Source organism: Mirounga angustirostris, unplaced genomic scaffold (genome assembly GCF_029215605.1).
Source record: "Mirounga angustirostris isolate CCGP_5_RB_7025 unplaced genomic scaffold, mMirAng1.0.hap1 SCAF_2, whole genome shotgun sequence".
Lineage (NCBI taxonomy): Eukaryota > Metazoa > Chordata > Mammalia > Carnivora > Phocidae > Mirounga > Mirounga angustirostris.
Genome location: NW_026991710.1, coordinates 34,032,679 through 34,059,921, shown reverse-complemented (window position 1 = coordinate 34,059,921; position 27,243 = coordinate 34,032,679). Strand labels below are relative to the sequence as shown.

At 40.6% G+C, this 27,243-nt stretch overlaps 1 protein-coding gene across 20 annotated transcripts in view; it reads left to right on the top strand.

Moving 5' to 3' along the window:
- APBB2 (amyloid beta precursor protein binding family B member 2) overlaps positions 1–27,243 on the top strand; it is a 365,427-nt gene that overhangs the window by 120,479 nt on the left and 217,705 nt on the right. For 17 of the 20 annotated variants that reach the window (XM_064584403.1, XM_064584412.1, XM_064584409.1 and 14 more), the window contains one exon: positions 15,905–16,020. The exons of the other annotated variants lie outside the window; for them this stretch is intronic. In XM_064584403.1, the coding sequence (XP_064440473.1) occupies positions 15,975–16,020 (46 nt within the window). In that variant the 5' untranslated portion in view covers positions 15,905–15,974. The remainder of the gene's footprint in view (positions 1–15,904; positions 16,021–27,243) is intronic. 20 annotated transcript variants of the gene reach the window in all.

Below are 27,243 nucleotides of genomic sequence, written 5' to 3'. Positions count from 1 at the left end.
ATTGGTGACAATGCCATTCTATTTTATTTTTTCATTTTAAAACAAGTACTTTTTTTTCAAGTATTTAAGTACCAGTTAGTTAACAGAGTGTAATATTAGTTTCAGGTGTAGAATTTAGTGATTCATCACTTACCTACAACACCCAGTGCTCATCACAAGTGCCCTCCTTAATACCCATCACCCATTTAAACCCACCCCTCTCCCTCTCTAGTAACCCAGTGCCGCTCTGTTTTAAATGTTGGATCTTCTCTGTGTCTAAACAGTAGCTTCCAATTTGCAATCTTCAATATATCACTTCATAGTTTAATTATAAGTGTTTGTTGGTAACTTGGAGTGATTCATCCTTAAAGTTTATTAAAAGAGAGAATATGAAAAAAAAAAGAATATGTGCAGATTTTGTTTCTGCAAAAATGTTATTGGGGTTTTGATAAGGATTGCTTTGAATTTGTGTATCACTTTGGGTAGTATTGACATCTTGACAATTTTAAGTCTCCCAGACAATGAACACTGGACATCTTTCTATTTATTTGCCTCTTTAATTTCTTTTAACTACATTTTGTAGTTCTCAGTGGATACATCTTTTGCCTTGGTTAAGTTTATTCCTAAGTATTTTATTCTTTTTGATGCTTTTCTAGATAAAATTGTTGTCTTAATTTCCATTTTGGACTCTTCATTGTTAGTGTATAGAAACACAAATGATTTTTGCATGTTGATTTTATACCTTGCGACTTTGCTGAATTCGTTTATTAGTTTTAATTATTTCTTGTTGAATCTGTAGGGTATTCTACATCTGTGATGGGTTTTCAGGTCATCTGGAAATGGAGATATTTTTATTAATTCCTTTTCAATTTGGATGCTTTTTATTTCTTTTTCTTGCCTAATTGCTCTGGTTAGGACTGCCGGTACTATGTTGAATGGAAGTGGCAGGAGCAGGCGTCCTTGTGATCTTAAGGGAAAATCTTTCAGCCTTTCACAATTAAAATAATTTGTTTTGTTAGCGTTGGATTTTAATTTTCCCCTGTTGTAGGCCTTCATATTTTTCATTTTTAGTAGTTCCATAATCTATCAAGTGGCTGGCCGTAATAGAACAGCACATCACCCAAGTTTTGAAAATTCAGAATGTCATTTTTCCTATTATGAATAATGCTTCAATGAATACCTCTTTTGCCTATTTTAAAATACTGATTTCTGTCATTTTCTTAATGAAATGTAACTTTGTGGAAGCCTCCTGAACCATTTTGTTGTCAAGAATCAATCTTTGTATTCAGATAAATCACCAAATAAACAGCTACTCCTGTAGCACCATTCATTCATCATTCATTCATCATCAACAATATAATGGATTGTGATGTGTTCAGTAGGTGCCAAGAGCTAAGCATGAAAAGTTCAATAGGATACCCATCTCTGACCTCTAATAGGAGACTCAAACTAGTCAAAAGTAAATGCTGCAGTATGATGAGCGGTGTTGGCAAGATACAGTAAAGTTCCTTAGCTGCATGAAGTTGACTTTGACAGCATTATTGATTGGTATCCTTTATGATAGAAGAGGTGTGGACATGTCCATGTCACATAAAATTTAAAAAAAATGTGTATAATAGGCTTAATAATCTGGCAGAATATGGCCCCATCTGCCTTATCCAGCTTCTTTTCCTTAAAGTCTAAATCTTTCCAGGAGGTCTCTAATTCAGTGTTTGTTCACAGCTCCACGTGTTGCGTTGCTCAAATATGCTAAGCTCCCGGTGGCCAGTGACTGTGTCACATGCCTCACTCGTTTCCACACCTGCTACAGACTGCTGTGTTTGTAGTAAGTGTTGAAGGGTTGGTGGTTCATTTGACATGCTTTCAGTTACTTTTTTCCACCATTTTACACTTGCCTTAGAACTTCATTAGTTATCAGTGTACATTCTGTGGTATTGGTGAAGTCAGTGCTATTTTAATTACATCTTGTCATATTTATTTAGTGAAAAATATCCAGAGGAAGAAGATATTTGTGAGATTATAAAATCCAATAGAAATTCTTAGTAAATGTATAAAATTCTGCTACTTATAATGGTTGGAACCAGAACCTACACAAAACAAAATAAAACCCCTCTGTGTGAATTTCTGGATGATCTCTTAAGTCCTTGTGGAGGGAGGAAAAACAAAGAGATATTTCTGTATTCCTAAATATTAGATCTGGCTTTGCAATGAATCTCTTTTGGAAATACTCGTTCATGGTTCCACCATTTTGAGGTTATTAGCTGGCTATAAATTTGCCTCCTTTACCTTTGTGCATAAAAAACTGGCCCTTGTTTTTAAATTTCTTAAAAAGGTAGTCTTGGAAACAGCTTTTGAGACTGATTTCTTGTTTTTTTTTTTTTTTCTCCCTTTTTCTCTTTTCATTTATGAGACCTAAATAGCAGAATTGTGCCTCGTTCTTTACAAAGCTGTGGTGATTAGATTGCATATTTACTTTGATACACACACATATTGCTGTGTGGAATCACTGTCCATTGTGATCTCCAGATGAAACAAAGGGGGGTGGCTGTGGATCAGGGATTGACTGAGATAAATTTATCTCAGCTTTTCAAAACACCGTGTGAGCACAGTATAATTCACTTGGACAACTGTGGAATGAAACTCTTGTTTTAGAGGCCATTAGATATTTCATGGAAACTGACTGCAAAGAGGGATATATGGTAAAGATGGTTTGGCAGATAATAGAATTTGAGGTAGCATTTACATCACTGCTGAAATAACAATTAATTTCCTCCAAGGTGATTTATAGCCTGACTTCCATGACTGAGGGATGGATCCCTTGGCAAGTCTTTATGAACTAAGACCCCAGGCAGGGAAATTATATGCACACATCAGGCTTTGAATTTATTTCATAAGCCTTCTTCACAGGGTGTGTCTAATCTTGTTCTGTACAACTACAAAAACTGTAGTTGTGCTGTATCATGACTTCAACTGGAGCTCTACTTTGTCATGAAAGACTTCCTCAGTTTCCAGAAACAATAGCTACCACAGAGTGAAGCTTGCTTTCTTTGCATCCCCATTTCTATTAACGTCATGACTGCATTTGACTCTCTTATGAGGCCCTTTTGGTCACATCAACAGTTTGTTCTAAGCTATCTATCTTAACTTCTAGTTTCATCTGCAAAATTGGTGTGGTTAGCCTGAGACATATGCAGATAAATTGCCTAGGGTTCAGCTCTCTCCGACTTGGAACTAAATATGCTGCCATATGCTCAACTGATGGATGCAGCTTTTCCGCATATTGATGGTTCTACAGTTGAATATAAACCTTCAGGTGCCTTGGTTTGCATTTTCATATTCATGCGCAGTTCTTGACCACTGTTTTTCAAACAGCTTCATCTCTCAGAAAACTGTTTCAAGCAGAGAGACAAAGAAAATTGTTCTTCCTCACCCACTGCTCTTCTGCCCACTCACAACAATAAGAATCGTGAGTGTGAGTCTTTTGCCAGTTGTAAATAGTGGCAACTCCCAATTCACAAACTGATTACATTCTCATGGCTGGTTGTAAAGTCAGTTAGTGGTTTTGAACTAGGAGTGTGTTTTCTAATGAGAGAAAACAACCCAAAGAATAGATGAGCCCGTTGAAACTTCTTTAACCCACAACATTCTAGCAGCATAGTTCTTTTTGTACCCTACAACCTAACCTTCCCCCCATGTTTCCCCGTGGAAAAATGTCCTTGGTTCTGCTTTGGTATCTTATGGAGCATAAACATTTCATTCTTAACTTCAGTAGACAACTATCTCTTCCTGGCTCTCCTGGGACAGGATATCGGGCAGGGTTTCTTAGAAGCAATGGAGACTGGCTGAATGATTTCAGCAGAGAAGGAGTTTATTGAGAAGTTATTGGGTAGTTTCTGGAACTGCTGGAAGTTGGAAAAAAGACAGGAGCAAATAGAGACTATACAGCTAGATTCATCGCCAAGGTCATATGATATGATTAGCTCTATGCAGGGTTGGATGGACCCTATCACTGGACAGGAGACCATGCTGGTTCACACTGACCACAAAAATGGGACCAGACACTTGCTACCAACTCTGTTACCTCAGCCTTTGCTAACTCTGATACTGGATGTTGTCGCCATTGCCCGTACCCACGGTAATTTCCTTCTCCTGCCTCTTCGGGTCTCTAGCTCTAGATCCAGGGTTGGCCAAGGCTAAGTCATGTACCCATGCCTTAGCTGCAAGGGAGTCTGGGAAGGTGAGTGTCCAGCTGTTTTTGCCTTTATGTTGAAAGGTGTGACTCTCATCAACACTCACATGATGAGGAATTTCCCAAATATAGGAAAGGGGTGCAGATGCTAGGTATTTTCCATCCTGAAACCCTCAATAAGGACTAATCTTCACTGTAAGAAGCCATACTAGGGCCTCTGGTAGAATGGGAGTGGTCAACACGTCTGCAGCTACAGTTAATGAACTTGGTGATGAAAAGATGGCTGATTCTTCCTTGTGCACTGGTGTCCAAGGACCCTTTCATTATGGGCTAATTTTTTTTTTTAAAGATTTTATTTATTTATTTGACAGAGAGAGAGACAGCAAAAGAGGGAACATAAGCAGGGAGAGTGGGAGAGGGAGAAGTAGGCCTCCTGCTGAGCAGAGAGCCCAATGCGGGGCTCGATCCCAGGACCCCAGGATCACGACCTGAGCCGAAGGCAGACGCCTAACGACTGAGCCACCCAGGTGCCCCTCATTATGGGCTAATTAAAGCTAGAGGTGTGATTTAATGATTTAGGCATACTTGACCTCTCTCAGTGCACTTCTTGCTACTTAAAGATAAAATGCACTAAACTGAATTTTAACAATTTGATTAGGAGAAACAGATTTAGATTTATCTGTTAACTTATATAGAGAATGAAATTTCACATTATCAGTGTGTCTTATGTGGTTGGGTGGTTTACAGATTTATTGATTAATTTCTACCATTTAAAAAATTTATTTATTTAAAAGATTTTATTTATTTATTTGAGAGAGAGAGAAAGAGAGCAGGGGGGTGGGGCAGAGGGAGAGGGAGAAGCAGACTCCCTGCTGAGCAGGGAGCCCAACGTGGGGCTCGATTCCAGGACCCTAGGATCATGACCTGAGCCGAAGGCAGACACTTAATTGACTGAGCCACCCAGGTGCCCCTAAAATTTATTTTTTATTTACAATAATACATATACAGCATATAAATTCCTGCCTGCTTATTTGCATTGTCATTTTCCACCTCTGAGAGGCAAATTACTTTACATTCAGCTAGCTCTTTTTCTTATGTTTAGTTCCATATAGCTAATTAAAATGTTTATCTTAGTGTTTCTTAAATTTTTTTTTCAATTTTACACATTAAACATTGAATTCCTATGAAGGAAGTTAAGGGGTTAGCTCTGTTTTATTCTCCCTCCCTGAAATACCTGCCCTTCACTCTTCAAGACAGTTACACATCAGTTTGTTTTTACTGTAAATGTTTTTCACAACTAAGTTATGCAGTATACTATGATTTTATTTTCTTGTGCAGCATACTGAAGTTTCTTTTTTTTTTTGATTCACTTATTCATCCCCAAATTCTCTTTATTTTATTTTTTAAAGATTTTATTTATTTATTTGAGAGGGAGAAAGAGAGAGCATGCGCATGAGCAGGGGGAGGGGCAGTCAGAAGGAGAAGTAGACTCCCCATTGAGCAAGGAGCCCAATGTGGGATTCGATCCCAGGCCCCTGAGATTATGACCTGAGCTGAAGTCAGACGCTTAACTGACTAGCCACCCAGGTGCCCCATCCCCAAATTCTCAAATAAGTTTAAACATAACAGCTTGTCTCTTGGTTCTTATATGTGTGTGTGTGTGACATTTTTTCCAGAGCCTTCTGCCTGCCTGCTCCATTCTGAACCATTTACTCTTGACGCCTTATACACGCTGTTGACCTGGAATTTTCCTTCACTATCATGTTGAGAATTCTTGATTGACCTGGATGGGTGGCATCTCTCTTGGTTTTGTCTCTCTTTGGGGAGGCACATTGCCCAGTTGCTTCTTGAGAAAGATTGTGTATAATGTATTTTTTTGAGATCTGGCTTGTGTGAAAATATCATTTAGTCTCTCCTCACATACAAATGATATAGAACTTAAAGTTGGAAATTATTTTCCCTGAGAGTTTTGGAGGCCTCGTTCCATTTTCTTCTACTTCTAATTTTATTATTGAATTGTTGGATGCTTTTTTGATTCTGGTTATATATGTGACTTTTTTGAGGGGATGGGGGGAGCTTCTAGAGTCTTTTTTTAAAAACTCCTCTAATGTTCTAAGATTCCACGATAATATGCCTTGCTCTATAACTTTTTTCATTCATTGTGAAGATTTTTGTGTGTTGGGGTGGAGGATAATTTTCTTCCTATTGTTTTTTATATTCTTTCTTTTCTGGAACTCTTATTTGTCAAATGCTGGAATTTGTGTATTTTTCCTTCAGTTTATTGTTAAAAAAAATTTCTGACCTCTATTTTTACATCTTTTTCTTCTACTCTTGAGGAACATTTACCTTTATTATCTTTTAACTGTTCTCTGGATTTTTAATGTCTGTGATCATAATATTAATTCTTAAGAATTCTTTCTTGCTCTTGCAATATTTCTATTTTTATAGCATCCTATTCTTTTTTGCTTTATGGATGCAATATCTTTTACCCCTTGCAGCTAATAATGTATATATGAAGTTTTTCTCCTGCTTCCAGCATTGACTCTGTTTCCTTTTAAAGTTTCTATTTGTCACGTCAGCCTCTTCATCACATGTCTGGTGATTGTTTGCTGTCCATGTGATATATGTGGAGACTCTGGAAACTGATTGGAAACTCTGTGTGAGCAGGTTGACAAGCTCTCTCTCTCGTCAGCTGGTGGCCTTACTACTGGATGACTTTTTCTTTCAGAAGCCCCCTTTCTCCGTAGTTTTAGAAACTGTAGATCTCTTTTCTTGGGCTAGTTAGTTGCTCCCGAAAAGTCTTCCCATCTCCTATGTGGCCGCTGCTCGAGAAGCCCAGCAAGGGAAGGGCCTCTGGGTCTGTCCATTTGGAGTGTACACTTCCCACTCGGTCCTCTCTTTCCGTGTGATGTCTCCACCTGTGTTGCTGTTCCTCGTGTCCCTGAGTCCAGACCTTCTTAAGTTTAACCTTTGCAGGGAGCAAACCTGAGGTGGAAGGAGAGACAGTTGACAAGCTTCATGGCTGAGGAAGGATCTGGAAGTTTATTCCTTAAAACATCTTGCAAGCAGTCCTCTGGTTTTCAGTGGTACCCCCACACTGCCCTCTCCTTCCAGCCTGGACTTTTGATGTAACTGGGCCTGAATTGGTACTTTCCTAACGTTCCGTGCCCCATATTGGCTTGCTTCCTCCTGACAGTTCTGTCTGTAGGCATTTAAGTTTTGTCTGTTCCTACGCTGAAAATTTACTCATCATTGGCCTGATTTCTATTTTCCAAAAATCTTTCCATTAATTTTTTCCTCTTCCATTCTCTTTTCTCTTTGTGAGTTTATCTCTGCCTCTTGCTTCGTGTCATTTAGTAGGGTTTTGGAGGGAATGGAGTTAAGCATGTGATTGTAATCTATCACATAAAACTGAAAATCCTTATTAATGGATTTTTGAGATTTGGCCTTTCAATTTGGATTCATGGTTGTCTGGTCCATTAAAGAAAAGTTTATTTGGCTATTCCAGGATGGATTCCATTTACTGTACTTTTCAGTTTCATTCAAAAATTGTTACTCTCATTGTCAAAATGAGCTGGGTGTCACCCTTTCTTAATTTGAGTACATAATAGGAAAAGAGGTTAGTTATCTCTAAGGTATAAATTCCAAGTGTGATCTTAAACCCAGTCACAAAAGTAACATAAAATTTCCAACATTACAAAGAAATGACTTCCATCCGCTAGGGTTTTTCATGGCCTTAATCCCACTTGGGTCAGTCTTTCTTAGATTTCCGACTAGTTTGACTTGAGTTGTGTCCAAGGTGGAAAAACATTCTTTTCTATATTTCTATGGAAAAACATTCTTTTCCATGGTCCCAGTTGTATTGTATGGGATACTGAGTTTCCATGAATTATCTCTATAGATTCTATAGAACAACATCAGACCATGACATCTTCTCCATTTCTACGATAAAACCACTCAGAGTATCTCTTGTAAAATGTGGAAAGATTTATAATGTGCCAAAGCTTACATTTTTGAACATGTAAACACCGCGGCAGAATCAGGATCATGTATGATCTCTCAGCTTTTTCCTTACATTTTTTTTTAGTACTCCCCATTTTAACAGTAACAGCTGATTTCTTTTTTTACCATGTTTAACGTATTATTAAGGTATAGCAAGGATTACTATAAAATTATTATGGGCCTTAGTCAACCATTGTAAAGCAAAGAGGAAGCCAATTCGAATTTTAAAGGTTTTCTGTCTTGTCGGATTTGAATGAATGTAGAGGAATCTGATCTGATTCCTAATCTAGAGTTTATAGAATCTTTTTAAAAAAAATAATGTTTACCTTTACATGGTAGAATTAATATTTTTCTGTTTCAGACACCTCATGTTCTTTGTTGATAAATCAAGATTGAGAGTATGTAGAGGTTCAGAGAGGAAACATTTCTATTTGAAGGTTCCTGTTTTCATCATGATAGGTAAAGAGTGCCAGGCATCTGTTTTGTGCTAAAGCTTACTAGAAGTGTCGCTGCCTCTGAGCAACAAGCAGGAAATACTTCTGTCCTTAAAACCAAAAGTAGATGCTCTTTCTCATTATCATAACTCAAAAGATCATCTTTTTTAATGAGATGGGCGCATCCCTTGTGGTTTTCACAGATTTAAGGATCAGATTACTTAATGCAGAGCTTAGAGAATAAATAGCTCTGATAAGATAGATAATGGAAATTTTACTGAAAGCTGAAACAAGAACTTTGTTCTTTCTCTTTCTGTAATTGTTTTCACCTCTTCTTCCTTTTATTTTTCATTTATTATTTTTGATGACTCCTAAAGGGATTCACCTGTCTTATTTTAAGAGGCTGGTATGTTTATACATTTCTCACCATATTTTAACTTCAAAAGATCATCACCAGGGGAGAAAAAAATTATTTGCAAGAAGAATTGCATGTGTTAGGATTTAGGTATACTGTATATAGTCTAAGTTGCATTAGACAGCTCTGCAAAGTATGGTGTATTGATGTGTTGGCAGTTGGGAGGATAAAAATTGCTTCTTTGCTGATTTTAGAAAGTTCTGCCTGTGTTTTGGAAAGTGGGGCAAGGGAAACTAAAGAGAAACACGTAGAAGTAATTTAAGGGAAATAAAGTAATGTATATGAAAGTGCTTTGTAAACTTTTAAATACTATAAAGATGTTAGTTACTGTTCTTGCAAACCTCAAATTAAAGTGAGAAAAAAGATCCACAAAGATGTGAAAAAACAAACATGGGAAAAAGACGAACTAACTTGGATAAGAAAAAGTTAAGGAGGGCGCCTGGGTGGCTCAGTCGTTAAGCATCTGCCTTCGGCTCAGGTCATGATCCCAGGCTCCTGGGATCAAGTCCCACATCGGGCTCCCTGCTCGGCAAGAAGCCTGCTTCTCCCTCTCCCATTCCCCCTGCTTGTGTTCCTGCTCTCGCTATTTCTCTCTCTGTCAAATAAATAAATAAAATCTTTTAAAAAAAAGAAAAAAAAAAAAAAAGAAAAAAGTTAAGGAAGAAATAAATTGAGAAGATCGTAATGAGGGAGTTTTACGTTCTAGTTTTTTTTTTTAATCTGAAAATGCAGTGATACTTGTACTTCTTATTTAAGCAGTTAAAAACATTTTATAAACCAAAAGGAAAGTTCTGTTGAAAATAATTTAGGGAAGGAATCTTATCATATGAGTTGGTGAGATTTGGGTGGAAAGCACAAGGCAGATGACTTTCTCAGCTCTAAATAAAGATCTGTGTGTCATAGGAGTTTATGTGTGATGCTTCTACTTAATTAAGGTTTAATTGACATTTGTTGGTATCACCTGAGCCATGCATTTCTCCTCATTCATGCCTTTGCAAGGCAGGTATCATTAACCCATTTTACAGAAGAGGCATAGAAGTCTAATCGACTCGTCCCCAACCACTTACTTCTCCAGTGGCAAAGCCCTCATTCATTCACATTTTGCGTTTATTTCCACATCTCCACATACTTCCCATCAGAGCAACTGATTCTATTGTGTTTCTGGATATTCAGCTTACTGGATTTCTCTAAAGGAAATCCTTGTTAAATAACAGTAGTCAATTTACAAATATCACCCCCAGGGCATGTTTTAGGCCTGGCTGTATTTGTACCAAATGACTTCAAATGAGCCCTACTATTGCAGTTCTGGAAGAACCAAGGAATAAACAAAAAAGACATCTCCGCTGCCCAGGTATGGGTTCAGAGCCTGTGCCCTGTGCCCTTCAGACCTTATCTGGAGTTTGGTATTTTTAAGTTTAGTTCTCTTATACTTTTACATTTTATTTGGTTTCCAAAACTGTAGCAGACTTGAGAAAGGGAAAGGTTTGTACTCTGACCGCAGTGAGACTTGACTCTTGAGGGCAAGGGCAAGGGCAAGGAGATAATCAAACTGTGAAAGGTAGAGAAAATATCTCCGAAAGCAGAGTAGTCAGCAACCTTTGAGTAGAAGAGCAAACAGTCCTCTGTGCGTTGAAAGCTTGTCTCACCCCTGGGCTTTATAGGCAGATCTAGTCCGGTTACCGGTGGCACGCACTTTAAGCCAGTCTTAACACCCTGTCCTTCTGCTCCATCGATTTATCTTCCACTAGGATCCTGACTCGGCTTGGCTCTAGACCTGGATCTGTAACTTGGAGTTCACCTTTAGCTCTCCAGAGTGTTTTTATACCTGTGCTGTCTTTGCTGTTTGAACCTCAGCAACCTCTTACTTTGGATTCTTGGAGTGTCCTGTTCCTTTGATAGGAACTCCACCCCAGCAGCTCTGGTCATGGTGGTGGAAACTCAGCTTCTGCCTACTTTCTGCTGGACCAGCTCCTTTACCTGCATGTTCTCTCTTCCAACACAGCAAGATAATTGGTAGTCATATTGATGATCCTGTGTCACCCAAGATTGATTATGTTCTGAACGCTGCGAGAAGGCATTACATTTTAGGGAAAAAAAAAATTAATCCAGTATGGTTGAGATTAAACCCATTTTATTACTTAGATGGGTAGTCCTTCAACTATTATGAAAGTCTTGATCATTCTCAATATCTTCTTACTCCTTGAGGTTTCTAAAAAGCAGAAATTACGTAGTATTATACTACAATGGCATAGTGAGGCAGAGAATTATAATTTAATGAGTTATAGAATGTATTATTTTTGAAGAGCATAACCAATTTTTTTAGTAGCTTGTACCAGCTTTCATATCAAAAAATGGTTCATTAAAGAAAGTCTTTTTTTTTTTTTTTTTAACATTTTGTTTACAAATTTGTCTTTTAGGTCAATGGCTGCAAATACCTAGGCAGAGATACTGCAATGTCATAAAACACTATAAAAGGGAGACAGTAGAGCAAGTGGTTGTTGAAATGTTTGTTTTGGAGAGAATTCTTGGCATTTTTGCCTCACGTCAGCATAATAAGAATTTGTAGGAGAGGAGAGAAGCTTTAATGTGTGTGTTGAGGATTAATGTCCCTGCAGAGCATTTGTGTTAGTGAATATGTTATGGATAGTACCATAAATATAGTAATTAAAAAGTTGCACACTAAACATTTTGTGGACTGGCATAAATATCCCTCTCCTCCCCCCTTGATGGCCTGCCTTCAAGTGACTAGTGCATTGTTCATCTTGGTTTCTTAGGATTCTTAATCAAACATAGGAAGAAGTATGGTAGTCTTGAAGATTTATTTCCTTCTTGGGGTATTGCTGATCAGATGGGCAGAAACAGATTTGATGTTTTCAGGACTGAGTTATTTTTTTACAGTACAGAAAAATGTCACCTAATACCTACTAAAAAAAAAAACAAAACAATCCAAAACAAAAAACAGTAAGAACCCACTCTTCTTCATTTTGGGAAATTTTATCATTAAAGTTATTTCCAGACAGTACCACAGTGCGCTGCTAGGTAATGTGTTAAATGTGTTCTGTAGGATCGGTGATACCTCAGAGCTTATGTGCTGTAGAAGACGTGAAATGATGAATAATATAAATATATATTAGGACGAAAACAGAGGCCTGTAACGAGCAAATTTTCTGAATTTTTGAGGAAGCGGGACTTGATTATCTCATTACTCTCTGTTGCCCCAGTGGGTTGAACCTGGGCAGGTTGCTGTGTGAATGAGCATCTGGGAGGAGAGGTGCCATGCTGTGAGAGTAATGACGTCCTGTCCTTCACACGGAAGGAGAACAAAGAAGGCAGACAGATGTAAAGTGGGCAATTCCTATTCCTTTGTATGCTCTGAATGTTCGCACCTACCTATTTTCCCATTTAGGAGGCATCCTGGTTTTCATAAATTCATTATTTCTGAATCCTCTTATTTAACACACAATATGTATTTATGAGTTCATAAAGCTCTTCCTCTGTGAGGAGGAAAGTAAATGCAGTTGAGTGTGATTTGCAGCTTGGCCTTGAGTCAGTTAGGTTGGGAAAGGAAGGAACAGACTTATTTCTATTCTCACCATTTAATTGGCCTCTTTACCTCTTAGTTGTGAGGACTCTTCACTTATGTATCAGTTTATTGATTGATTCCATATTTATTGACTGCTTGCTATGTCTCCTTTGTGCTGGGGATGCAAGGAGGGATGGCCCAGTTGGTAGGTAGGTTTCTGATGGCTTTGGAACCATCTCAATCCTGGCTGACTTCAACGACGGTGACACGTTTATCTAGAATTCTGAAATTCTGCCATCTCCCAAAGGAGATGTTCATGGTAACAGGATAGACAAGCGGTGGAGTAGCCTCATAGCTTTTGAGATCAGAGTCTGCCTGGAGAACACAAAATCTCCTTTCCAAGGTGTTTTCCATTGCATTAGACTTTCTAATGAACCTTGCTATTTTGTCATTATTGGAATGCTTTCCAAGAACAAAGTCACTTCACCCACTTTTGGATTTGCCAGAACCCAAGGTGGAAGAGGGGGCTAAGGGGGAACCTTAGGGGGACGGCAGTGCCGCTGTCTGAAGAGGCATGACGCTGGGCCACCTCGGGGGCAGGTGATGCTGCCGACCCCACTCCCACTCCCCTCTCCTGGCCTTTACCTTCAGCTGTCTGACTCCTCATTTTCATTAGGTTAGTCATGCTGGGAGGGGTCTTTGAATTGAAGCATCTTAAGAATTTAAGAAGCCTTGTGAGATGGTGGGAAGTGGTTTCACTTAAGGAAATATAACTCATATAAACCTTTGGAAAGGTTGGCACCACAAACCAGAGATCATTTTAAGAGCCTTCTTCTGAATGTTTTACTTATAAGATTTTTTTTTTTTTGATACTATTAAGTTCTACTGTGGGTGTGCTCTCACCTCACAAATATCCCTTACCCCCTGGATAGGCACTGGTGTATATGTTTATTTACCTTAAAACAGGGTTGGGCTATTTAAATTTTGGAGGGAAGCAGGTATATGAAACCAAGATTTTCAAGATCTAGGTTGTCAAACCATGTACACATCACCCCATGCTCAGTAAAGAGCCTTGCCAGTTATTTTATCTATAATGTTGTCGTTTTGCCTGTTGCCTCCAACATCCCAATGCTCTTACCTACAGACCAGCTCTAACTAGATTTGTCTCTATTCCTCTAATTCTGGTATTCTTCTAATATCAGAGGGTTGTGGATTTTCCTTCCTGCCTCCACTCTGCCCTCTTTGAATCCATCCAGACAGAGTACTGCATCTGGCTCCAGGCTCCTTTCCTTTCCCTAACCTAGATTTCCCTTCATTTGTACTCCTGACCCTTTCCCCCACCTCCATAGGGATCTAATTCCATCTTTCCCTCCTCCCTCTTGTCCTCTCAGCCTTTCTCTCTCTACTGATGCCTTCAGCTCATGGATATGGACTTCCGTGAGCACCTACGCCTTCCAGCAACCATCCGTTTTCCCTCCTCTTCTCTTCCGCTCGCTCTCTTGTCTTGGCTGCCACCACGTCACTGAAACTGCACTCAACCAGGGCGGCCAGTGACTGCTTATGTGGCAAATCCAAAGGCATATTTTTCATTTCTTTCTTTAGTCATCTCGTTGTATCCCATGGTACGTCTCTGCCTTTCTTCTTCGGTCTTTTTCCTTTGCCCGTTCTGTCATTGTTCCTGTTCTCGAGGGTCTGCTTTTCAGCCCTCATCCTGTCTCCTCACTCTACCCACATTCCTTCAGGGTTGTCACCCACTAACCTCATTTCTGCTCTCTCTGTGTAATGATCACGTAGATGCCTTTATGTTTTGCTCAACTTTCTTCCCCAAGCCTCACACTCAAGAATACGTGGGTGTCCCCACCCAAATGTTCTACACCTCAATTTCTAATGCCCCAAACGAAACCCCTTGTCTTCCTTAGGAAACTTGTTCATCCTTCTGTATTCTCTACACAGTCATCACTCCCACCACCTACGTGTAGTTAATCACCAAGTTATTCTGCTGTTAGTGTCTGGATGTTTCCCAAGTACTAATTCTTCTCTCCTCTCCTTCCTCCCTGCTTTCCTAATGCCCACCCTTCCTCTCATATCAAACAAGCACACTGGCTGAGCTGGCCTCCCTGCCTCCACTCTGCCCTCTTTGAATCCATCCAGAAAGAGTACTGCATCTGAAACCCAGATCTGACCCATCCGTGGCTGTCTACCACAAGAATAAAGTCAGAGTCCTTGAGCATGTGGACAGATTAGGGTCTGGTTCCAGGCTCCTTTCCTTTCCTTACCCTAGAGAGGCCAACACACTGAGTTACACCATGCAGTTTCTTACCTCTGCCTTTTCCGTTGTCTTGTCTCCCATTCCCAGCCTGGCTAAGTCCCACCCAGCCTGAGGACTTGTTAGGTGATCCATTTAGTCGGAAGCCTTCCCTACCTTCTCCATTTCTGGGCTAGGTGCCCCCACTTGACATAAGTCTGTCATCACACCCATCTCACTACTACTGGGGTGGGTTATGTGTATGTCTTGGCCCCACTGGACTTCACTTTCCTTAACGACGGAGACAGCATCTCATTCCTGTTTGTAGCTCCAGAGCCTGGCACAGTGCTTGGCATCTAGGAGGTATTCAGTGAATGTTTTTCAAATGAGAAATTCAGAACAACAGCAAATCAATGTGATGTCTACAAAAATGAGCAGGAGTAATCTATGCATAATCATTGCCTTTGGGAGGGGGCATGAAGGAGGCTTCTGGGGCACTGATAATGTTCCAGTTTTGATCTGGTGTGTTCAGTTTAGGAAAATTCATTGAGCTCTTCACTTATGGTATGTGTACTTTTCTATATTTATGTTATACTTCAATGGAAAGTTGTTTTTGTTTTTTTTAACCAATCCGATGTCTTATCTACCCAATACAGAAATTTTCTTTTTTTTTTCTTTCAAGCTTTTAGAGTTTTTACAGGGTATTAGTTCGGACATCACAACAAAGAACCAGGCTGGAGCTGTGCCTCGACTTTCGGGAGGAGTGAGATGAGCACCAACAAAATGTGGGTGGGATTGCCTGGTCTCCTAAAGAGGCCAGTGGGGGCCAACCCCGATGGATAGACTTTCAGTGACCTGTGCTTCTGTCACACTTATTACACAGGCCACATGCTAATCACCAGCAAGCTCTGTGCCTGCCTGCAGTGACATGGAGACTTCATCTCACATGTGACTATGAATAATTCATAAATGTGGTTATTTGGAAATTTGTGGTCATCATTAGCATTTTAATGAAAAAAAATGTAGTCATTATCCTAAATCTCTGTTTTGTTTCTACTTTTTTTTTTTTTTTTGGTCTCCCCCCACCCCGCCCCCCCGCCCCCATCCTCCACCCCAGCAAACCATCTCCATCTTTCCTGAGTACTTGGAAACTGCTGAGGCCCCTGCTAATGTGCTGACCAGTCACTATGGGCAGACGGTACCCGGAGGCTCCCTGTCACCCAGGCAGCTCATGTACGTATGGGATTGGATCTCCCTTTTCCCCTCTTTAACTTTCATTGTAGAATATTGCACAGTACTGAACTGGTGAAGGTTTGTAAGATTTAAATGAGAGGGTTTAGAAATGCAGGAGGATGGATTGCTCTAGGGGATGTGTTTAATACTGAATGATGAGAAATGCTATTGAAGTTAGGGTTTTTCTAATCCAGTGTCCGTAGAAGGCCAGAAGTGTATATAAGCAATCTCCTTTTTCTCTTTCAATGCATCTGTTCATAGACAGGGTTTGTATTTTTTTTTTTTTAAGCTTTCCTCTTTTGCATCACAATATATAACATTTGAAACAATAGCAATGCCATAAATTAAGATCATTTCCTACTGATTTACAATTCTTTTAAATAAAAGAATTCCTGGACTCAGAAGAGAGGTCCTCCTGGATACATCATTGTTGAATACACGTTAGGGAGAGAGTCCCTGACTCTTACTTGTCAGCATTCTCCGAAGGAGGAAATTCCTGATTCCCTCAGTGATAACTTTCGACGTCTCACAAAAGTTAAGTTTTTCCAATTATGGTCTTTTGGGAATGGCTACAGTTGTGGCCCTAATCTACCCGATTGACTTAGGAGAAAAAGTATTATTGCCCTTAATCATCTCTCCTATTTCTATAAAGGAGAGTTTGTCATAAACTTACTTTTTTTGTTCCATTTAGTCTTTTAGCTTTGGGCCAGCTGCTTAGATATTTATTTGCTTTTGTTGCTTCCTTTGGACCTCTGGAATTTTGGCTTCCAATCAGGGGTATGCTTAGGGTAACTCCCCAGAGTGCCTTTGCTCCCATATCCTTTTCATCGTTATGTTTATTCATGTTCACCTTTAAGCCTCATTTCCTTACACATCTCCATTTTTTTTTCTTCACAGAAAAGTTAGAACTGCCCTCAAACCCTCCCCCAGACAATTGCTTCTAAAATAAGCCAGGTGGTTAGAAGCAGCAGGGGAAGGGAGAGCTGACAACAGAGCGGAGATTCAGACCAACCACCAGTGATGCTGCCCGCACGAGTGGGATAAACAGCTTTTATGTGGATCCTTTAGGATCCTCCAATGGCATGACTCCATTACCCTAAAATTAGCAGTTTTGATAATGAACATCAGAAAAAATTTACCCTTGTATACCGTAAAACAGAGGTCAGCAAAATGGCCCCCGGGCCAAATCCAGCCCACGCCTGTTTTTGTAGAAGCTAACAATGGTTTTCATATTTTTAAGTGGTTATGTAAGTACCTACAGAATCTACTTTGCCTCTTGGCCCTCAGAGCTGAAAATATCTACGGTCTGTCCTGTTAAGAAAAAATTTGCCTCTTCCTGCTGTGGAGAAGTTGGAACCACGTACTATGATTGAAACATATGACACTGTTATTTTTTGACCAGTTTCCACCAGCAGAAATGCTAATTTTATGGGTTCAGTCTACTGCGTTTGGAAGAACATTCTTCTTTCAAAATGGTTAAAATGTTAAAGTTTGGGTTCTTAGGGTGCAGGAAGTACATTGACTTGGAAAATTCATGCCTGTGGACCTGCTCATTGTTCACCGTCTTCGTGAGTGATTCATCGAACCTCTTCGGAGTTTTCCAAGGGGCTCTGACCTTCAAAGTCTGGGCTGTCGAGTAGTGGAAAGGGTGCCTTTCTTCTTCATTTGACTTACTTCTCGTTAAGAGCTCTCTCGGAGGAAACTGTCCTAATTTACCCCTCCTGGGTGCCAGGAACACACTAGCCATTCCCAGAGGCCTCTGCTGCGCATGTCACTGGTGCTTTTTCTCCTGGTGGGAAGGAAGGGGAGTGGCTGCATTCTGCAGTGGGCGACACGACAGTCCCTTGGCCTTCAGGGTGTTTACATAACACCTTGCTTGAGACATCCTTCCCAGAAACTAGAACGTGGTTCTCACCCTTTTGTGCTTTTCCTCTCCTTTTTACAGTGTTGATCCCTTGGTTCAGTATGTTTAAACCATCATTTATTTTATGGGGTGTGTTTTCTGTTCTTCCCGTCGTCCCCATTGTACCTCCCTCCTCCTTATTATTAAATAAGATTTGCTGGTTGAAACCTCAAGCTGACATTCTTTAGTGGCCACTCTTAGTGGTAGGAAGCATTAACCTCAGCTGCTCTATCTCCTGTCACCTTAGGCAAGAAAGTTAAGATGACTTGGGGCCTCTCAGCCAGGACTAGGTCTGACCAGGACCACACTATTCCTGGAGAAGAGAAAATATTTCAGGGGAAAAAAATTCTCTAGCGTTTATAATTTTGTCCTTGAGTGTGGCCAGAACCATCGGTCAAGGATGGAGCACAGTGCTGTGCTCTGAATCATTTTTGAGGCTCACGTGGCAAATTGGAGTTTTTAGATTTTCTTTTTTTTTCTGTTTTGGGTTTATTATTTTCCCATTCAGGGCTCACTTCTTTCAGGACAGGATGCTCTTCCTTGGTGGAATGTGGAATGGCATCCACTGAACACCAAGAGAAGTTAGTAGCTAGAGTGGACCTCTCCAGTCTTTGCATACCGATATTTGTGCTTGTGTTAAGACTGGTGTTTTGAAATTATCCTGGGAATTGCTAAGAAGACTGCATCCTTGTTTGTTTGTGTTGCACCTAGCTATTCCTCTACATGGCTCCGGCTAAGCTGTCGGGGGCTGGACTGTGGCAGTAGCCTCCTGACCGCTGGCCTGCACTCTCTCGCCCTGCACAGCTGACTCATACGTTTAGCCAGATTCATCTAATGGAAGCATCGCTTCCATCCCTGTCCAGAATATTTGGTGCGTCCCCGCTGGTCCAGAAGGTCACCCTGACATTTGAGTCTTCCACATTGTCTTTTGCTGCCCCTTATTTTAGTGCCCATTACTCATGGTTAATAATAGTTGTTGTTGGTAGTATTACTGCTCGGTGGATATCTTACACCAGCCTAAGTGGGCTGCTCCTGCCAAGACCTAGTGTTGCCTTAGGGTCACCAGCTCCTGCTGGTCCCTCTCTGCGATGCGGATCCATCTTTTGAGCACCTGCTAGAACTCTCCTCTGGCTCAAGGGCACAGCAGCATTGTCCTCCTTCCCAGGAAGCTGCCGCGGTTTCCTACCTGGAAGCACATGCCCATGTAGCTCTTCAGTCTCCCTCCTGAAGCTTGTGTCCCAAATCGCTCTCTGTATTTTGCAGTATGTTGTATATACTTTGTCTGGACTTTGACACTAAACTCTTTTTCACTTCCCTCCTCTTCTGCACGTGTGAGGACAGGGCTTTATCTGTGGTAGTGCTCAGATATTTGTGGCATCACCTTAGGCTTGAGATGGGATCTGGTCATTTCTTCAGGAGGCCCCTGGAAGGCATTTTCCAGAGCTCTTGGCAGACCTGGCACGGGGGCGTAATCAGGGCCTCCAGGGCAGCCCGGGTGCTGTGCCCAGTGCTGCTCACCCACCCCGGCCCTCCGCCCACCTGCCTTTCCGTCTCTCAGAGGTGGGGGAAAAGGTTTCCTCTTTTTCTGTACTTAAGAAATTGCCATTTAAAAAGTTTAAGCAGGGGCACCCGGCTAAGCATCTGACTCTTGATCTCAGCTCAGGTCTTGATGTCAGGGTAGTGAGTTCAAGTCCCATGTCAGGCCTACTTAAAAAACTTAAAAACAATAAATAAAACATTAAAAGTTTGAATACTAATAGGCACATATGATTATTTCTTTTGACCCTCCCCCCTTGACTTCCTTGCTGTTACTGATGAAAGGCATTGGTTGTGTTCGAGGAGATACTACATGCCACAAGCTGTGTCCTAAAGTTACTAGAAGTATCTCAGTTTGAACTGGATAAATTTTTAAAGGTTCATTTCATTATCCCCATTTCACAGATAAGGAAAATGAGGCCTGAAACAGCAAAGTAACTTGTCAGAGCAGAGTTGCAATTTGAGCCTAGGTCTCCCTGCTCCCCTGCTCCCATCTGTATTCTTTCCTGCACTTGGGTTGTCAAGTGACCCACTGACCACTTATTTAGGTAGTGTCCCCTCACCTGTTCTCCCCACCTGAGCTTTTGGAAATACAGGTCTTAAAGACCTAAAGGATTCAGCGTCAAAGGATGCTGTCATCTGTCCCTAGCTCCTCTCTTATCCAGTTAAATTCAGTAACCATAAATAACACAGAGGCCCTAGGAGAGAGTACTTCATATAAAAAGAGTAATAGTAATAAGTACAGTAAGGGTAGTAACACTTTTGTTTGTTTATTTATTTGTAAAGATTTTATTTATTTATTTGACAGAGAGAGACACAGCAAGACAAGCGGGCGAGTGGGAGAGGGAGAAGCAGGCTTCCTGCCGAGCAGGGAGCCTGATGTGGGGCTCCATCCCAGGACCCCGGGGATCGTGACCTGAGCCGAAGGCAGACGCTTAATGACTGAGCCACCCAGGCGCCCCATAATAACACTTTTAAAATCATACGGGTATACATATGTAATATAGAAAATTTTAAAAAGAAAAGAAAAAATAAACTCTCACAGCCCTCTATACCAAGAGATTACCATTTTATGCATTATGTGGAATACCCTTCTGTACGTCAAGTATTCTCTCTCAATATATTTATTTTCTGTTTACTTGCAGGAATGGGGTAATGTTGCACATGGTGTTTACTCAACAAGGTATCATAAATATCTTTCTAGACTAGTACATTTCCTTTCCAGCTGTGGCCGGTGGTAGGTTGATCTATGTGGTGTTCCAGAGGGAGGCAGTAAAAACAGTTGAATGTGTTGAGGTTGCTTCACCTGGATATGAAGAACTTCTGCCATGGTCAAGCAAGTGCTGGTTGGGACCCATTAAATTGATTTTCAGGAGTGCCTGGGTGGCTCAGTCAGTTAAGCGTCTGCCTTTGGCTCAGGTCATGATCCCAGGGTCCTGGGATCGAGCCGCACATCGGACTCCCTGCTCAGTGGGGAGCCTGCTTCTCCCTCTCCCTCTGCTGCTCTCCATGCTTGTGCTCGCTCTCTCTGTCAAATAAATAAATCTTTAAAAAAATTGATTTTCGGCAACCATTCATGGGTCTCAACTCCCAGTTTGAGAAGCACTAGCCTATAGATCATGTAATACTGGAAAGCATGCTTGGGCAGAATCAGTTTTTGGAGAGTGGGGAGGGGCCGGGTTTCTCAACTCAGCTGGGGTGTGGGGAATTTGGAATTTAAAACCAGGAGTCTGAGAGCAGTGCTCAAGATCATTAATAGCCAAGTGGGTCTCACTGCCCAGGACAGGCAGGATATGATGCAGTATCCCAAGAGAGGGGCTTTCTGCTCTGGTTTTAATTGGTTTTCCTGGTGTGGGAGGAAGTCCTGCAGGATTGTCCAGACGCTGGTGATCACAGCTGAGGAGTCCTTGGGGAGTCTCACAGTTATAGTAATAAGATTCCCTGAATGAGGAGTGGATGTTGGAGTTGGGGAAGGTTAAAGGAACAAGATTTTAAAAATAATACTGATTATATTTTTCCTCTGTCCAAGGGGAAAAAAACAATCCATTTATTTTAGAAAATGTATAAACACTGAAAAGCACAAAGAAAAAAACCCCATCCTTAACATTTTGCTTGCATTTTTATAGTCGTGTGTGTACATGCATGCATCTGCCCCTTTATATTAAACATTATCGTCATCATACTGTATGTCTTATTTTAGGACATACTTTTTGTCACTTAATTCATCATGGAAATTTCTGATATTATTAACTCTTCTTCTAGTGTGTGATTTTTAACAATCTTACACATTATTACATTGCACGGATATATCATGATTAACAATCACCCACTGTTGGGGCGCCTGGGTGGCTTAGTCGGTTAAGCGGCTGCCTTTGGTTCAGGTCATGATCTCAGGGTCCTGGGATGGAGCCTGCTATGCAGGGAGTCAGCTTCTCCCTCTCCTTCTGCCTCTCCCCCCACTCATGCACTCTGTGTGCTCTCTCTCTCTCTCAAATAAAATCTTTAAAAACAAAAAACAATCATCCACTGTTGAGCATTTAGGGTATTTCCAATCTTTTGATGTCCTGGATTAATCATCACTCATAACTCTTTTTTCTTCTTAAGAAACATCCAGAAGTGAAACTGCTGAGTTAAAGTGTTGCTTGCACGTTATAAAGACATTGCTATGTGTGCCCAAACTGTCCTCTGGAGAAGTTTTATCTATTTCCATTCCATCACCCTTGTGCGAGGACTGCACATTTCTTCCTACTCTGGAAACAGAGGGAGACAACAAAACACTTTCCAATAGGAGAGGTGAAATATGCTATCCTCATTGTTGTAATTGGCATTTCCTTATTTTTTCCTAATATTGAGGCTTAACTTTTTTTTTTATCTGTTCAGTGGCCAGAAATTAGCTGCATGAAATATGTGTGATGCAAATGTAAAAAGAACTCGGGCACCTGGGTGGCTCAGTTGGTTAAGTGACTGCCTTCGGCTCAGGTCATGATCCTGGAGTCCCAGGATGGAGTCCCGCATCGGGCTCCCTGCTCGGCAGGGAGTCTGCTTCTCCCTCTGTCCCTCCCCCATCTCATGCTCTGTCTATCTCATTCTCTCTCAAATGAATAAATAAAATCTTTAAAAAAAAAAATGTAAAAACTCAATTTGTTTTTGTGCAGATAATGTGGCTTGTTTTCATTATATGTGGTTTGTCTTGTTTTAAGCTTAAAGTCTAGTTCTTTAAAGAGACAGGTTGCCAGGCTTTTCATATGGCAATAGCCTGAGGAGTTTACGTAAGATCTGAAGTAGAGTCCCTGGGCCTAAAGTCTGGGTTTAAGAGCAGGCAGCCTGTGGTTGCTGCAGAGCTGTGGATGGGGAGATAGGAGGCCTGAGCACCAGTCCCGGCCCTGCCAACTAGGGCTAAAGGTGTAGACAAGTTATTAGAACCAATTATGTCTCACTTCTGACAGCTGTAAACTGAGGAGTTAGACTGGATGATATTTAGGCAATCTCCAGTTTAAAAATTCTATTATATTTGTTTTCCAAAGAGAGAACTGCAAGCGAGGCTTGGCTGTAGGGAGAAGCAAGTCTAAGTCAGAGCAAATATATTCAAAACACAGACTCAGAAAATTTTGGGTAGTGAATTATTATTTAAACTTGGATTTTAACTGCTTAAAATACCTACAGATAGGGGCACCTGGGTGGCTTAGATGGTTAGGCGTCTGCCTTCGGCTCAGGTCATGATCCCGGCGTCCTGGGATCGAGCCCCGCATTGGGCTCCCTGCTCAGCGGGGAGCTGCTTCTCCCTCTCCCTCTGCCTCTCTCCCTGCTCATGCTCTCTCTCTCTCTGTATCTCTGTGTCTCAAATGAATAAATAAAATCTTTAAAAAAAAAAAACAAAAAACCTACAGATAGGCCATGCCAAAGCTTTTAAAGGAGAGCGATCACATCCAAATAAGTAAAGGTAATTCACTTTATTATATAATAGCAGTGACAAAAATAGAAGTGTTTTTACAGGATAATGTTTTGGTTTATCTAGTTAGCTTAAACCATATGCTAGCACCCACTTTCTTGTGTAATTGTGTAAGTGCTTCGCATAGGAAAAGTTTTGAGTAAGCATCATGAATGTAATGAAGTACAGGGCCTGACACATAGTAAGTGCTCAATAAATACATATTGAGTGGATGAACAAATAACTTACTTGAAAACTTACTTAGCATTGATGGGGGGGGGGGTTCCTTGCACATTACAAGTTTTTCCAAATCCTGTTTTTAAACACACTTGGTTCTCTAGCTTTGATTGTGTTTGGATAGCTTCTTTCTGTACACGAGAGCCCCTATTGTTTGCACCCGCCTGACTCATCATCCTTGTTACCCATATCTCCTTAGTTTTCTCCTCTGCTGGCCCGGAAGCAGCTCTGAATGCCCTGGTATGTTTTAGGGTCAGTTTCCTTTATTTCCGTCAAGGCTGAATTACATCTTCCTGGCCTTCCACTTACCTCCTGTGTTTTCTTTTGCTGCTGTAACAAATTACTGCAAACATAGTGACTTAAAACAACATGGATGTACTGTGTTACCATTTTGGAGACCCGAAGTCGCAAAGGAGTCTTCCTGGGCTACCCAGGTGTCCGCAGAGCTGGTTCGGCTTGGAGGCTGCAGGGGAGAATCTATCTTTGACTGTTTCAACTTCTGGGAATTCCTATATTCCTTGGTCTTGGGGCCCCTTTCTCTGTCTTCAAAGTGGATCGCTCCAGTCTCTGCTCATACCACTTTCATCCCTTCTGTAGTAAAATCTGGCACTCCTTCCTCTTAGAAAGACCATTGTAGTTACATTTAGTGCACCCAAAATATCCAGAACCTCTCCTCCATGGAGACTTTAGTCTGATCCCATCTGTAGAGTCCTTTTTTCCCATATAAGGTAACTTCAGAGGTTCCAGGGATCAGGATGTGAATATCTTTGGAGGGGAGGGGACATTATTCATTTTACCACACCTTCCTTCTCTCTTCCCATCCTGAACTTTTCCCTTTTCTGTTTACTACCAACTATTTGCTCTAGTATGAGCTTTCACACACACACGTTTGTGTGTGAAGTTACTTCATCTACTTAGAGAATTCTTAGTTTCTTCTAAAAAACAACTCATCTCGGGCACCTGGGTGGCTCAGATGGTTGAGCGTCTGCCTTCGGCTCAGGTCATGATCCCAGAGTCCTGGGGTCGAGTCCCGCATCGGGCTCTCTGCTCCTTGGGAGCCTGCTTCTCCCTCTGCCTCTCTCTCTCTCTCTGTCTCTCATGAATAAATAAATAAAAATCTTTAAAAAAAAAACAAAAACAAAAACAAAAAAACAACTCATCTCTGAATTGCTATGCCAGGTACTCTCACCAAAGGGTAGGACTCCTGTTACCTGATAGGGGTAAGAGGCAAGGTGTAGTACGAAGGAGGATATAAAAAGATGCCAAATTCCAAGACACTGTTCTGTTGACAAATCTCCAATTTCTGTTGGAGTAAACCCTGCTTGTTAGGTGAGTCATTTATCCAGACTACCTTCCAATTTATGAATTCGCTCTTTGGCTGTTTCTAATCTTATTATTGAATTTGCCCATTGAGTTTTTCCCTCTAAATAAGATATAATCCACACTCTATAAAATTCATTCATTTAAATTATAAAATTCAGTAGCATTTAGTATATTCACAAAGATACATAACCATTACCACTGCCTAATTCCAGAACATTTTCACTACTCTGAAAAGAAACCTTGTACCCATCATTAGTTATCACCACACATGCCCATCCTTCCCCCTCGGAAACCATGAACCTACTTTGTGTCTCTAGCGTAACGTTTTCAAGGTTCATCCACTCCACTGTTTTTATTGTTGAATCATATTCCATTGTACAGATAAACCACATTTGGTTTTTCTGTTTATCCATTTATGGACATTTGAGTTGTTTTTACTTTTTGGTATCATAAATAATGTTGCTATGAACATTCATTACAAGTTTTTTTTTTTTTTAAGATTTTATTTATTTGAGAGAGAGAGAGCGAGCACGAGAGAGGGGAGGGTCAGAGGGAGAAGCAGACTCCCCACTGAGCAGGGAGCCCAACGCAGGACTCGATCCTGGGACTCCAGGATTATGACCTGAGCCAAAGGCAATTGCTCAACCAACTGAGCCACCCAGGTGCCTGATGTACAAGTCTTTGGGTGGACAAATGTTTTCATTTCTTTGGGGTAATACATGAGAGCAGAATTGCTGGGTCACATGGTAACTCTATTTGAACTCTTTCAGGAACTGCCAAACTGTTTTACAAAGTAGCTGGACCCTTTTACAATCCCGTTAATAATGTATGGGGTTCCATTTTTTTTTTTTTTTTTGACATCCTTTCCACACATTTTATTGTCTGTCTTTTTGATTATAGCTATCCTAGTGGGTGTGAGGTGGTATCTTATTCTGGGTTTGATTTACATTTTCCTAATGACTTATGATGTTAAGCATCTTTTCCAATCCTTTGTTCATTTTTAACTTGGGTTATTTATTCTTTTCTTCCTTGTGTATTCTGGATACTTCACCCTTACACATGATAAAAATCTTCTCCTATTCTGTGGATTTATTTTTACGTTCTAGATAGTGTCCTTTGAAGCACAAAAGGTCTAAATTTTGATGCAGTTCAATTTATCTGTTTTTTGTTGTTTGTACTTTTGACATCCTATCTAAGAAACCATTGCCTAGTCAATTTACAGTTTTAGTGCTTACATTTAGGTGTTTGATTCATCTAAGTTAATATACTCTGAAACAGTGGTTCACTTCATTCTCTTACATGTGCATATCTAGTTGTCCCAGCACTGTTTGTTGAAAGACTATTCTTTCCCTTTTTAGGGTAAGTTTGTCAATTTCTGCAGAGAAGCCAGATGGGTTTTGATAGGGATTGTGTTTAATTTTTAGATCAGTTTGGGAGATATTGCCATCTTAATCCATGTACGTGGATATCTTTTCATTTCTTTAGGTCTCCTTTAATTTCTTTCAGTGATATGTTGTAGTTTTCAGTGTACAAGTCTTACACTTATTAAATTTATTTTTAAGTATTCTTTTTGATGTTATTTTAAACAGTTGTTTTCTTTTTTTTTTTTTTTTTAAAGATTTTATTTATTTGAGAGAGAGAGAATGAGAGAGAGCACATGAGGGGGGAGGGTCAGAGGCAGAAGCAGGCTCCTCGCTGAGCAGGGAGACCGATGCGGGACTCGATCCCGGGACTCCGGGATCATGACCTGAGCCGAAGGCAGTCGCTTAACCAACTGAGCCACCCAGGCGCCCTAAACAGTTGTTTTCTTAATGTCATTTTCAGATTGTTCTTTGTGTGTGGAAATAGAATTGATTTGTGTGCATGTGTGTTTGGGTGTATGTGTGTGTTTGTATGCTATATACATAATATGCAGTGTGTATCTTTTTTCCTTCCTTCCTTTACTCTTGGAATTTCTAGTAGATTTTTTCAAATTCACCTGCTGTCCTTTCTCGCTCTCCTGTTTTTGCTTTCTTAGTTGCTTAAATATAAAGCCTCTTTCAGACTTTCTACTATTTTTAGCTCTTGGATGCAGATTTTGCCATTTACATTGGCCATCTCTTTTTCCTTGTTCAGTCTTAAACTTTGACACTGAGGGCCTCATTAATGGGGGTTATTTGCCGTGGGAATCCAGTATGAATAGGAATGTGGAAACCCAGAGCCTTTTCTCATTTCCTCAGTTAGTTAGTGCTCCATGGGTATCATTGCTTCCAGACCAGTTTTTTTTTTAATTTTTTTTAATTTTCTGGGCCAGGGA